The sequence below is a fragment of the Perna viridis genome, chromosome 8, assembly GCF_037379345.1.
Source record: "Perna viridis isolate PV_CMFRI_1.1 ecotype Kerala chromosome 8, ASM3737934v1, whole genome shotgun sequence".
Classification (NCBI taxonomy): domain Eukaryota; kingdom Metazoa; phylum Mollusca; class Bivalvia; order Mytilida; family Mytilidae; genus Perna; species Perna viridis.
The window spans coordinates 40,349,013-40,361,493 of record NC_142452.1 but is presented as its reverse complement, the minus strand read 5'-3'; the positions used below and the strand labels follow the sequence as shown (position 1 = coordinate 40,361,493).

General features: G+C 33.7%; 1 protein-coding gene across 2 annotated transcripts in view; it reads left to right on the top strand.

The window, feature by feature from the left end:
* The window catches only part of LOC148610484 (importin-7-like), a 37,216-nt gene that overhangs the window by 1,184 nt on the left and 23,551 nt on the right, over positions 1-12,481 (top strand). For both annotated transcript variants that reach the window (XM_088595534.1, XM_088595535.1), the window contains exons 2-13: positions 2,321-2,402; positions 2,872-3,028; positions 3,779-3,937; positions 5,341-5,497; positions 6,069-6,158; positions 6,800-6,894; positions 7,877-7,947; positions 8,696-8,798; positions 9,005-9,050; positions 10,594-10,693; positions 11,217-11,410; positions 12,032-12,121. In XM_088595534.1, the coding sequence (XP_088451660.1) occupies positions 2,321-2,402; positions 2,872-3,028; positions 3,779-3,937; positions 5,341-5,497; positions 6,069-6,158; positions 6,800-6,894; positions 7,877-7,947; positions 8,696-8,798; positions 9,005-9,050; positions 10,594-10,693; positions 11,217-11,410; positions 12,032-12,121 (1,344 nt within the window). The remainder of the gene's footprint in view (positions 1-2,320; positions 2,403-2,871; positions 3,029-3,778; positions 3,938-5,340; positions 5,498-6,068; positions 6,159-6,799; positions 6,895-7,876; positions 7,948-8,695; positions 8,799-9,004; positions 9,051-10,593; positions 10,694-11,216; positions 11,411-12,031; positions 12,122-12,481) is intronic.

Here is a 12,481-nt window from a genome sequence, read left to right as displayed (position 1 = left end):
TTTTTCAAGTCGTATCCTAAAATTGGGAGTATACATTGGGTATCGGTTTTCAGTTCCAGATCTATCATATGGCACGTTTCTGTCTCCCTTGAAATATTTACCCAATGTATTGAAAATACAGCAAAATTTCCCAGAAATAAAGGGTTGGGCTGCTGTTAAAACGAGGAACAAAATCACTGCCACAAGAAAATCAACTTTTGGTGGACAACAAATTTAAACAAATCTACCATATTGGATGGGCAATCCATTGTGTTCATAAGTTCTAAGACTTGTGTACAACCACATTAAATTTTGTTTGGGGCTGTAGTAATCATTACCATTGCCTGAAAACCTTTTTACCATACAATAACTTCTGTATTACATGTACATTTAGCCCCGTGCAGGTCCGGGTGTTAAAAGAATAGGCCTGCAGCAGCGCTAAGCTTGTTGTATAAGGCGACTAAATAGTGCTCAGAAACCTAGCCGGGGGCTAGGCGCTCTGCCCACCGAGCAACTGGGATGTGTGCCCCAGGTGGTGGAATGGGGTACCCCTGGCGTGTTACATGCTGGGGTTGTCAGGCTATAATAGGGAAAACCTGACCGCAAACCATAGTGGTGCACCGTGTTGGGGAAGATGCCACGTTCCTCGCACGTTTAAGAACCCTGCTGTAGGAACCTTTGCGCTCCGCCACAGGAGGCTAAATTGCCCAACCTTACCCACTTCCCCTTGTTCCAGTGGCAATCAAAATTTGTCGACCCTATTATCCTTGTGACCCATCCTTTTTTTTTCATTTCATGTTCATTGTCTGAATATAGCTGAAATATTGCTGCTCGGACGTTGAACCCCAACAAACAAAACATACATGTACATTTAGGTCAGGGGTTCATAATAGAAGTGGCCTATAGGCTGTCCATCAATCTGCTAAACTCACGCTTTTTGAGGACCTTTCCTTTCCTTCTAGTCCTGTGCTTATCACCGCTAGTTGAAAATGTTCCATTAAATCAGAAAGTTGAAGGCTTATTGAAATTATCACAATCATTCACACTGATTCAGATTGGCATTGGATATCAATCATTGACCAGTTAAAATTGCAAATGGCCAATGCAGCGTCTATCTCTATGGTCAGTTTCTAAATAAAATTTTACACTGTAGAATCCTAAAATGAGAACCTGAGGTGCTTCCCTTCTTGTTATTTTTAGAATAGTAAAAATATTGAGTAAAGGGTTGTTGCTGATTGGCCAGGATCTACGATCTTAGCCAATCAATCCACTCCATTTGAAAATACAAATTTTTTTTTTGATAAACTTCTGAAGACAGACGCTATTGATTGGTCAACATGTGCACCATCAGACAATTAAGTTAACCCTTTCGTAAAGAAAGTTTGTTATTGAAAAAGTCTTTCAGCCAGCAGAGAAGCATACCGTCTAAAAAATTTCAGATTAATTGAAGGCCAATAGAAGCTATCATTTAATGTGCCAGTTGACAAAAATAGAAATGAGCAAAGCATCGATGCTGAAACTATTGTTGAAATTCTGAAACTGCAAGGGCCCACAACATGATACACTTGTGTGACCTGGAATAATTACATTTATAATATAAAACTTCCTCTGTAATTTGTCCCTATGGACCCCTGCTAGACCTAAACTTTTTCCTTGAAATTCTAAGCTGAATAACTGCATTCAAAATGGCCACCTGTAGCCAATTAAATTGAATTGTGTGTCGACACTTGCCCTGTTACTCTGTTCAGGGTTCATCCACTTGTGCTATTAAGCTGTGTCTTACTTAATTATGAAGCATTTTATTCTATATGTGAAATTAAATGATCTATCATAGTCAACCCCTAAATTGCATTGTTGAAAAATTACTTATTTCCTTATGATTTGAGTAAAAATCAGCTGTGCTATATCAACTTTCAGGAATCCAAGGTGTCCTTCCCTTTTACAAGTGGACACCATTTTGGTCCAAGTACAAAGTAAACTGGCAGTGTTTTCAGTGTAAATTAAAATGAAGAAAGAAATGCCATGCATCTGAGGAGAAAAATACAAATACAGGGGAAATGGTTTAAATATCAAAAAAGCTAATTTCTCTTAAAGCTTCACATAAAGCTCAGTTTTCCAGACAACTTTCGTCTGCCTAAAAGTAAAAATTTCCATTTTCTAATCTGTTAAAATTCAAAAGTCCACAAAAAGTGTCATTGAAAAGGGTTGAAGGTCAAGGACCAAGGTAAATGAAATGTCAGAGGTCTTACTTATGAAATCGAGGGTCATGAACCTTAATCTATTAATAATTTGAATCCCTGTTACATGAAGTCTTAAAGATATCTTTATGATCTTTTTCCAGGTTCACAAGATCATTGGATTTACACCAATTCTAATGCAAGTGATAATGACGGAACAGCTAGATATGCCAGTGAGACAAGCAGGTGTGGTTTATTAGTTACTCGCAATCAATTAAATGTTTACATTCAGTTTTATGTAAGGGAGTTACCCTCCCAGTGTCAATACATGTAAATCATAAACTACACTCAACTGCAATGTTTTCATGGTTACCTTGCACAGCGTTTCAGGCTTTTTATATGGTCCATCAGATGTACATGCATCATTGCTAATTTCTACATTTAGAGATGGTCCCTTACTTTTTCTATCACAACTCAACCACAAAAGATAGGTTTACCACATGCTGCAACTTTGAATCGAATCATTCTGACCAACAGCAGTAGCAGACAAAAAGACTTAGGACCAACATCTTGGAACTGAAGAATTTTAATGGCATTTAAATGAATTACTCGAAAATTAATCTTAAATTGAGTTAAAGAGACAGTGTTGTCAAGTCAATTTGAGAAAAAGTTAAGGTCTTGGACTGTTATTTTTCCAATATTGGATATTTTTAAGGTGCTGTGTATTTGAAGAATGTGCTGACCAAATCCTGGCAGGAGAAAGAGGTTGAAAACCCAGGGGATCCTGTTCCCTTTAGTATACATGAACAAGATCGACAACAGATTCGGGATAATATTGTTGAGGCCATTATACATGCTGCTGGACCTATTAGGTACTTATTTGTGGAAACAGTCACTGGTATAATCAGTATCTTGGTAAATTGAGTCAAGTACTTTGACCATGTTTGACCAAAAGGCTTTTGTTATGTAACAGTTAATTAATTGGTTTATCCAATCAGAAAGGGCTTTTCTTGAATATTTAGTGGACCGAATGGCCACCATTTTCTGAATGAACTTTGTGAAGACTGACAGATAACTGTTGATTTGAGACTTCACAATTTAACTAGTAAAGTGAAATAATCCTGTGTAAACAAGTTATACTGTGTTAGAGGGGTAACAATCCACCGCTGCATCAATGCAGCACAATCCTTTTGGGTTATGATACAGAAATCAATACAGGGACTGTTTTTATGACACCAATCTGATTCCTCATTTTACTTAACCGGAAGTCAAAAAGGAAGTGATGATTACTAAAAATTTCTTTTCTCTATCACAAACCAATTTATGTGCTGTTTTGAACACTAAAGGTTTGCTTAAAGTGTAATGTAATTTTTTAAAGGCTAGTCAATACCAAGGGACGTGACTATATGTCATGTTTTTCATAATTTGTTGAATTGAAATGAAATAACTCAAACAAGACATGTTTGTAAAAATCATGATACAGATAGTGGCAGACTGGTATTGTTACACCCCTATGCTCCACATATGTTGATCGTGTTAATGTCAAAGTAACATGTATTTTAAAAAAGAGATGTCCTGGTTTAATGAATTTAATGAAGATGTGCAGTTTTGTCTTGTTTCAGATCCCAGCTGTGTGTCATTGTAAGCCACATAATTAAATGTGACTACCCAGGTCGATGGGGTGTACTGCCAACCAAAATTGCTGGCTACGTACAAACAGATAATGCCATGCAGTGGATGGGTGCTCTTATGACTCTGTATCAGATGGTCAAAGTCTATGAGTAAGTTGTAGTATTTAAGTAGTAGTCTTTCTAAGAATCATTTTCTGTAAATGATGTTTCTATTGTATTTTAGTGTCATTTACAGAGTTATCACCCTTAATTTTGAATTTAACAGTACATTCTATATAATCTTTATTTCCTAAGAGCACAGGTTATATGAAAAATCACATGATAATTTCTGTTTACTTTAACATTTTAAAAAACTGTCAAAAAAGAAAATATGTAGGCTATCCAACCATGATTCACATTTTGCATGATTCTTAACTGGAGTGCTACTTAAACATTAATGTTTTCAATCTCCTTCACAGAGGTTATATTCCAGGGATGATTTTGTCCTGCTATTTAGCGGAATTCCGCTACTTCAAATCCAGATTTTACCGTTACCATTCTCTTTTTACTGTATATTTAGTTCTGATTTTGCCAAGTTCCACTTTGTTTGTAGACCATGTAAAATCTTCTCTGATATTGGCTAACTCAAAGTTTTTACATGTCTGCCACACCTTACACTAAACCTACCTTTTTATGTAAGCAAGTACAGTACATTACAAGGGAGAAATGTGATTATTCTAAGGATTTGTTGTTTTCAACTTTTACAAATCCGTATTTTACCATGACTGTTTTATATTTCTATATTTATTTACTATTAATTTGCTAATTTTCATTTCCTTCTTGATCCCCATATCTCATTTATTGATTTCTTCAATCATCAGCGTGTAAGTGTAAATGTCAAATATTTGTCATGCAAACAGTAAAGAATTACACAAGAATTTTATACTGTATAAATGTTTTTTTTCTTGGATGGAGAACAAAGCATATTTGTTGTCAAAATGGATGATATTATTTCTGCTAATGTAATTTTAGCAAACCCACAATTGTAGTACTTAAAAATTGAGGGGGATATTAATTTGCATGTTTATTTGGGTTTTATACGCCCATCTAAGACTGGATGTATTGTTGTATAGCACTGTCCGTCATCAACACTTGGGACAGTAACTCAAAAACACTTTCACCAATTTTTATGAAACTTTGGTGAATTGTTCATATCTATTGACTTAACTCTGTTTCGATTTTTATAAATTTCAGATTTATCATTTCTGTGTATGAAGTTTTACTCTTTAAAAAAAAAGGTAGAAACGGCCAAGGAAATTTATTTGTTGAAAAATCGTTGAAAACGGACTATTTGTTATGATAGTGCCAAATTTTTTGTGCATTTTTTAATTACTTTTTTTGGAGGGGTGGGGGGTGGGAGGGTATTTGACAGGCCTCACAATATTTCTAGCATAAGGTCAAGTTCAAAGGGCAACAAGCCTATCATGCACTTGAAGTGCAGCTCTTTATTTGACCACAAATATAGCAAAAATAATTGCGTATATGGTACTGTAATTATATTTTGTATATTTAAGGTACAAACGACCAGATGAAAGAAAGATATTGGATGATGCTATGGGTGCCATGTTGCCTTTGTTGTATCAGAGAATTACTTTTCTCATGCAAGACCAATCAGAAACATCTGTCTTGTTACAAAAACAGATACTCAAAATTTTCTGTGCATTTATACAGGTAAAAGGATGATCTCAAGTGTAGAAGGTAGTCCCTTATACTGTATAATGGGTGTAAAATTTGACAATTGTTAGTCAAAATGGTCTATGAAGAATTTTGGTGTTTCTTATTTTGGTAAGTGGTGCACAGTGCTAAGCCCAGAGTAAACATTTTGTGGAATTAATTTTGGCATTTGACAGACCATGAAATTATGCCAAAGTCAGCGTCTTGCGAGAATAACCTGCTTTATGGTACTTATTAACACTAATCTGGCCTCAGCCATCAGTGCTGAGTTAAATTCTTGATGTGTTGAAATTTACTGTCCTTGATTGAAAGATCATGTTATGAGTTAATGATAAACTTTTTTCTTATATTTTCAATTAATAAGTCTTAGCTGGAACAGTTTTGATCCCTTTTCTGTTGTGAATAACACAAGATTTTTGTATAAGGATTTAATTACAAAAAGAAAATGATTACCACCATCACAAGAACTCACCAGGCTTCATGTATTTGTACACAACAATTGTTTTTATTATACCCTATGAAAGAAAAGTTGTTGTAAGTAAAAAAAAAATTATTGCAATTTTTTCAGAACTACTTTCCTCAAGATGTACTAAGCAAAGAGATTTTTACACAGTGGATGGAAGTCATACGACAGATTTTGGACAGACCTGTCCCAGAGGTAAATACAATATAGATTACTTAAGACTTACTCTTACATGCCCCCCCCCCAAATTTCATATTACATAGTCAATTTGTCAAGGAACAATTTGGAAAAAGTTTAGAAGCTGTAGTATCCTTTGCTTGTTAAGAATTAAGTATTACCAAATTCATGTACAGTGTATACTCATGCTATGAGAAACATCAAATGATGATTACTTTATCTCCATGAGGACAGTGCTACGTAATGTCGTTCTGACAGTAGCTTAACTGTCTGTCGTGAAGAGATTTGTCGTAGTGCTGATGATGTCTTTCCTAAAACAGACAGGTTTAGAGGCTTTTCAAGACGTTAATTTGTACATGGTCCTAGACCATTCCAGATGATAGCAACAGGAATGATTTTTTTCCAATTTTTTCAAATCCGAATTTTACCGTTACAATTCTTTTTTGACTGTATTTTTACTTCCGATTTTGCCAATTTCCGCTTTGTTTGTAGACCTTGTAAAATCATCCTGTAATAAATTTGTAATATGTTTTTAGTTGGAATAATTTCAAGTTATAATGTTCCCTCTAAGAGTGATGTACACAACATGTGATAAATATTAAAAACAGCCAATAGGGCTCATCTTTTCTCTGGTAAAGTAGATATTCTTTTCTGTTAAGGAGACCACACAAATTGATGAGGATGAGAGGCCAGAGTTAGCTTGGTGGAAAGTGAAGAAATGGGCTACACATATATTAGCAAGAGTTTTCGAAAGGTTTGTGCAGAACAATAAATCATTTTGTGTCCCCTGCCGCAACGCGGAGCGGGGACATAGAAATGCTGGTGTCTGTCCATCTGTCGGAAGCTTATGGATGCAACTCCTCAGAAACGGCTGAATGGAATTCGACCAAATTTTGAAGGATTGTTTTTCACCATATGTAGTTCACCATACTTAAAAGCTGTTTTGATTTGACAATTTTTATGGGAGTCAATGGGACTTTGTTATTTTTCACATTATTCACAATAGGAACACATTGTGGACGCAACTCGTCAGAAACCACTGAACAGAATTTGACCAAATTTTGTAGGGTTGTTTGTCACCATATGTAGTTGGTCATACTTAACTGCGATTTTGATTCGACAATTTTTATTAGAGTTTTGGGACTTAGTTCATTTTTCACATTATTCGCAATAGGAACACATTGTGGACGCAGCCCCTCAGAAACCGCTGAATGGAATTTGACCAAATTTTGTCACCATTTGTAGTTTATTATACTCTTTGATACGTCAATTTTTATGGGAGTTATGGGACTTTCTTCATTTTTCAAGTTCTTTTTTGGCGAGGTTTTTTTTTTGTTGTATGAAGAATTCTTAACCTAACTTAATTTGATTCATTAACATACATTAACCTTGAATCGCCACATGGACTTGTGAAAGCACATAAGTTTTAAATCTGCTGTTTATGCAAGTGTCAAACATTTGTAATTCAACTCTGTCTACAGCGGCGGGGTACATATGGCTACACGTAGCATTCTTGTTAAAATTAAAATTTACACTTTTTTGTGGTATTTTGTTGAAACAGGATAGCCAATTGAAGTTTTGTTCTATAAATATTAAACTTTGACTGATTGGAAAATCTAACAATTCAGTATGTTAAAAATGACTTTACAGATTACACCAGCCTTAAGAACATTTTTCTGAATATTTAAGAGCCTGGAATACCTAATTTTACAGGCTTAAACTGTTTCTCTCTATAGGTATGGAAGTCCTGGTCACGTCACAAAGGAATACAATTCATTTGCTGAATGGTACTTAAAGGCTTTCTCTGGTAAGTTAACTTAGTATCTCTTAATATTTCGCACTGTTTTGCACAAGTTGTTCAAATGTAGTTGAGTTGATGATGAAACTTTTCATATACATTATGATGTACTGTGATGTCTTTTCATAGTGTCTTGGCTATAAAGCTGCAGATTACAGGTTGGAATCTTTTCGACAAAGAGTTCTTAAAAAATTTCCCTTCATTTGCCGAGATTTGTTCATTCTGACAAAATATTCTGTGAATATTTTTGCATTGTCATAGTATTTGATTCAGACTTGGCCTTTCACGTAGAGCACTTGTTATAAGACTTATGTTGTAAGTCTTGTTCTAGTTCCATTTTCTTTACCAGAATTTCTGATGTGGAACATATTGAAAACTGAAGACCGATCTGCATTATACGCTGTATAACAATGTAAAATCTTCTATTTTATATTTTTTCTTAATACCTTTATCATGAAGAAATAGATATTTGTCATTTTATCGGTATTTTTTTTACACAAAAAGATGTTTTGCCTTTTACACTGAACTCAGCACACTCTAAATAACAGATCTCCATGCTTTTGAATGGTAGACTAGGACCCATTCTTGTAAAATCATGTGGGGTCACATGACGAGACTTATATACCCTATTCAGGGTGTCTTCTCAGTTCTGCGGCTGTTACTGATACATAACTGATATGTGAATATGCTTCAGGGGATTAGTGATTATGTGGATATACTCCAGACATTATATGACTGATCAATCAATCTGTTTTAGGTGGTATAATAGCTGTTTTGTTCAAGATTTTGGACCAATACAGACAAAAGATTTATGTGGCTCCAAGGGTTATGCAACAAATACTGAATTATTTAAATCAAGGGTAAGAAACAACTATCATGAGAAATGTACAATTTCATAACTTCTTTAAAGCTTTCAAGCTGTGCTTCACTTTCCTGAAAGTTTAATATCAGTATTTATGTATGCATATTTATTGATCGAAAATATTGTTGTACATGAATTGTTAAAAACCATGATTATTAAACAAATGAAGCATTGATGCATTGATTTTTTTTTTTTTTTTTTCAGAGTAAGCCATGCATTTTCATGGAAGTTCATGAAGCCCCATTTCCAGGTAAAATATTTCATTATCTTTAGAGAACAGTATCTTATGATTCCAGTGTTTCATGTTTGGTATAGTTAAGTGTTGTTCTTGGTATTGTAAGCATTGGGAAAATTTCATACCAGCTTTTTACAACAGTTGATGTGAAATCAACAATGCTAGAGAAAGTTGTTGGGAATCCATGGTGTCCATTTCGTTAGTAAATGGAAGCTGTTTTTACTCAAATACAACATTTTACACAACCATAACAACTTAAGTACTTGTCGACATAAAATTGAGACACTGCCAATAGTAAAGTGATTCATGGTGTAGAAAAATCCATAGAACAAACTATGGTTTTTCAGTCTGCATGTGCTATATTTTTATACAACAATAATCATTTCCATATTAAGATCTGCCATTTTGAGAAAATCATGCATTCATCTCCCACTATAATCAACCAAATGGAGCCAAATCAAGGACAATAACTCTGGCAAAGTGCCTATTTTATGTACAATCTATTTAATTTTTATCTCAAAAGCACAACATCAAAATGAAAAACTAACACTGGTTATGTGATCAGTAACTGTTTCTAAACAAAAAGTAAAACTGAATTCGGTGGGTTTTTGACATGCATGAATCACCTGTCTGATTTTTAGAAAGACTGATACTTAAGTATTTTATAATATTTAAGGATGTGTGATCATGTTGACAATATCGCATTATAATTATTACCAGTGTTCTAGGATTGTTTTTCCTTGGGTAAAATCAAAATGGAATATCAATTCATGTCTTTACTTCCCAGTTTTATTTATTTTGTTTTTTTTTTTAAATTCCAAGTAATATATAACTTTTCCACATCAGAATTTAACTTGCCATTTTAGATGTTATTCTTACAGCACTGCATAACTTATTTTGCCAGTTACAAGGTTCAGCTGAGGATTCCTTTTTAGTCCATTTGACAAACAAGTTTTTATATGAAAATAATTTACTTTTGTGAGAACAGTAGTTTTTAGTTACTCTGTATTTTAAGTAGCTGTCTTTGTAAGAATCATGCAAAATCTGAAAATTGTGATACACCCCAAAAAAAGGCTACATATGTTTATTTTCATAATTAAGTTGTTTTATGGGTCTATACTATGAAATGTGTACTTATTCATTCAAATCTGCCAGCCCTTAGGAGTTAGTCAACATTGAAAATCCAGTAGATTCTATTGTATTCAAGTGTTGTTTACAGAGTTATCTCCCTTAATTTTGAAATCTACAGTGCATTCTATATAATTTTTATCTCCTATGAGCACAGGTTATATGAAAAACCACATCATGTTAATTTCTATTTACCATGACATTTCAAACAAAATATCAAAAATAAAACTATGTAGGCTTTTTACCCATGAATCACATTTTGCATGATCCTTAGCTTGAGTGCTACTTAAGGTGTGGACAAGAATGCAGTTTGATTTGATTGTTGATTTACTATTAAAATACAGTTTACATGTAGTCAACTGAGCCTTCCTTGCATATAGATATATTCTAGCTTTGTAATAATACATGTAATAAAAATCTTTGTTTATAGACCTTGGTTCAAGAAGTCCTTTTCCCATTGATGTGTCACAGTGACGAAGATGACGAGCTGTGGAATACTGATCCACAAGAATATATCAGAATCAAGTATGGTAAGTTTGTGTTTGTCATCTGCTGCATCATATCGAATTGTATTTCAAGAATTCAACCCATTACAGAAGTAAACACTATTAATATGCAAAACTTACCAATGGTCAGTAGTAGGTTACTTATGTTTTGCCTTGTCTGCAAACACTAAAAAGTCGAAAATGTACATACCAGTTTGTCATTTTACGTCTGTATACAGTAAATACAAAAAAAAATCTAGGGGCAGCCATATGACATGAAAAAATGACTCGAAGAGCTGAAGAATATTATCAATAGAAATTCTATTCAGAAAGTAAGAAGTATTGAATACACAATTTAACATTTATTATGTTATAGTGTGCATTAACTTGCAATTGTATTATCTAAGTTGAAACTTTTCTGTAATTTTGGAGGTAAGTATTGCATTAGGAATTTAAAAAAATTCCAAAATTTATGATATATTATTGCGATGTTAAATGTGTAAGATTTTTGACAACGATTAAGGTATTGCAATGTAATATTTTATTGTCAAGTTATTGATCTTTTCAGATGTTTTCGAAGATTTTCTTTCACCAGTGATTGCAGCTCAAACATTATTTTACTCTGCGGCCTCGAAGCGAAAAGAAGTTCTACAGAAGGCCATGGGATTTTCCATGCAGGTTATAAACCAACCAAATGTTAATCCAAGACAGAAAGATGGCGCACTACATATGATAGGTGCTGTAGCTGAAGTTTTATTGAAGGTTTGTTACAATACTTTCAAATTTACTGCCATTACCCACCTTTTGCCATCATTGTACCCAACTCTGGGTGGTATATTGGAGTAGCTCTGTCTGTTCATCCCATTGTCATTGCAATTATCTCATTCTTTAGGCTGGATTGATTGCAAATTTTACCAGTGGCTTACACAAATACTAAGAGTTTTTGATTGCTGTTCGATATCAACTTTTAAAAAATCAAGTTGGGTTAACCTAGCATGACAGCTTGTGCAACCTACTTTATAATCCTAACTTTAAGTTTTGCATGGCATCAATTCGATATAATCTGGAAATAGCAAAAGATGTATAATTTTCCTAAAAACTTTAAAAGTATTCCGTTACATGCATGTATACGATACATGCTTTGATATAAATGTTGATATGATGTAAATGCACTGTCGAAAATTTATACATTTCCTTTATGCTTTGTGTAAAAATCAATAGTGCTATATGAACTTTTGGGAATCCAAGGTGTCCGTCCCTTCTACAAGTGGACACCATTTTGGCCCAAATACAATTGCAGGTGACAACAACATTTTTTCAGCCAAAAAAAAATAGACAGTGTCTGGCAGAGTCATTCATATGCTTTTAAATCTTTTATTTCAGAGAAAAATTTACAAGGACCAAGCAGAGATGATGTTAGTCAATCATGTATTCCCGGAGTTCACCAACGAAAATGGATTTTTAAGGGCAAGGGTAAGAGTGAAAAAAATGTTACTGATAAACCATAAATTTTGTTTACTGCTTATTTTCTATGTATATCTAAAATAAAATAAGAGAAACATGAAATATAATTACATGCATAAGAATTGAATGTTTCATTTTTGATGTTTCATTGATCTGTAAAAGTGTTGACTATACTACATTTTCAATAAAGTGCTCCGAGGAAACATCAAAATTGAAACATTCAGTTCTTAAATGAAACTTAAATGATATAAATTTTGAAAAAAAATGGCTTAAATTTTACTACATAGATGTGCTATTTACATAAATATGCCTGTTAGTTTTATTTCATTTCTATCAGAATGATGATTTCTGGTTATGTTGACTTTTTCA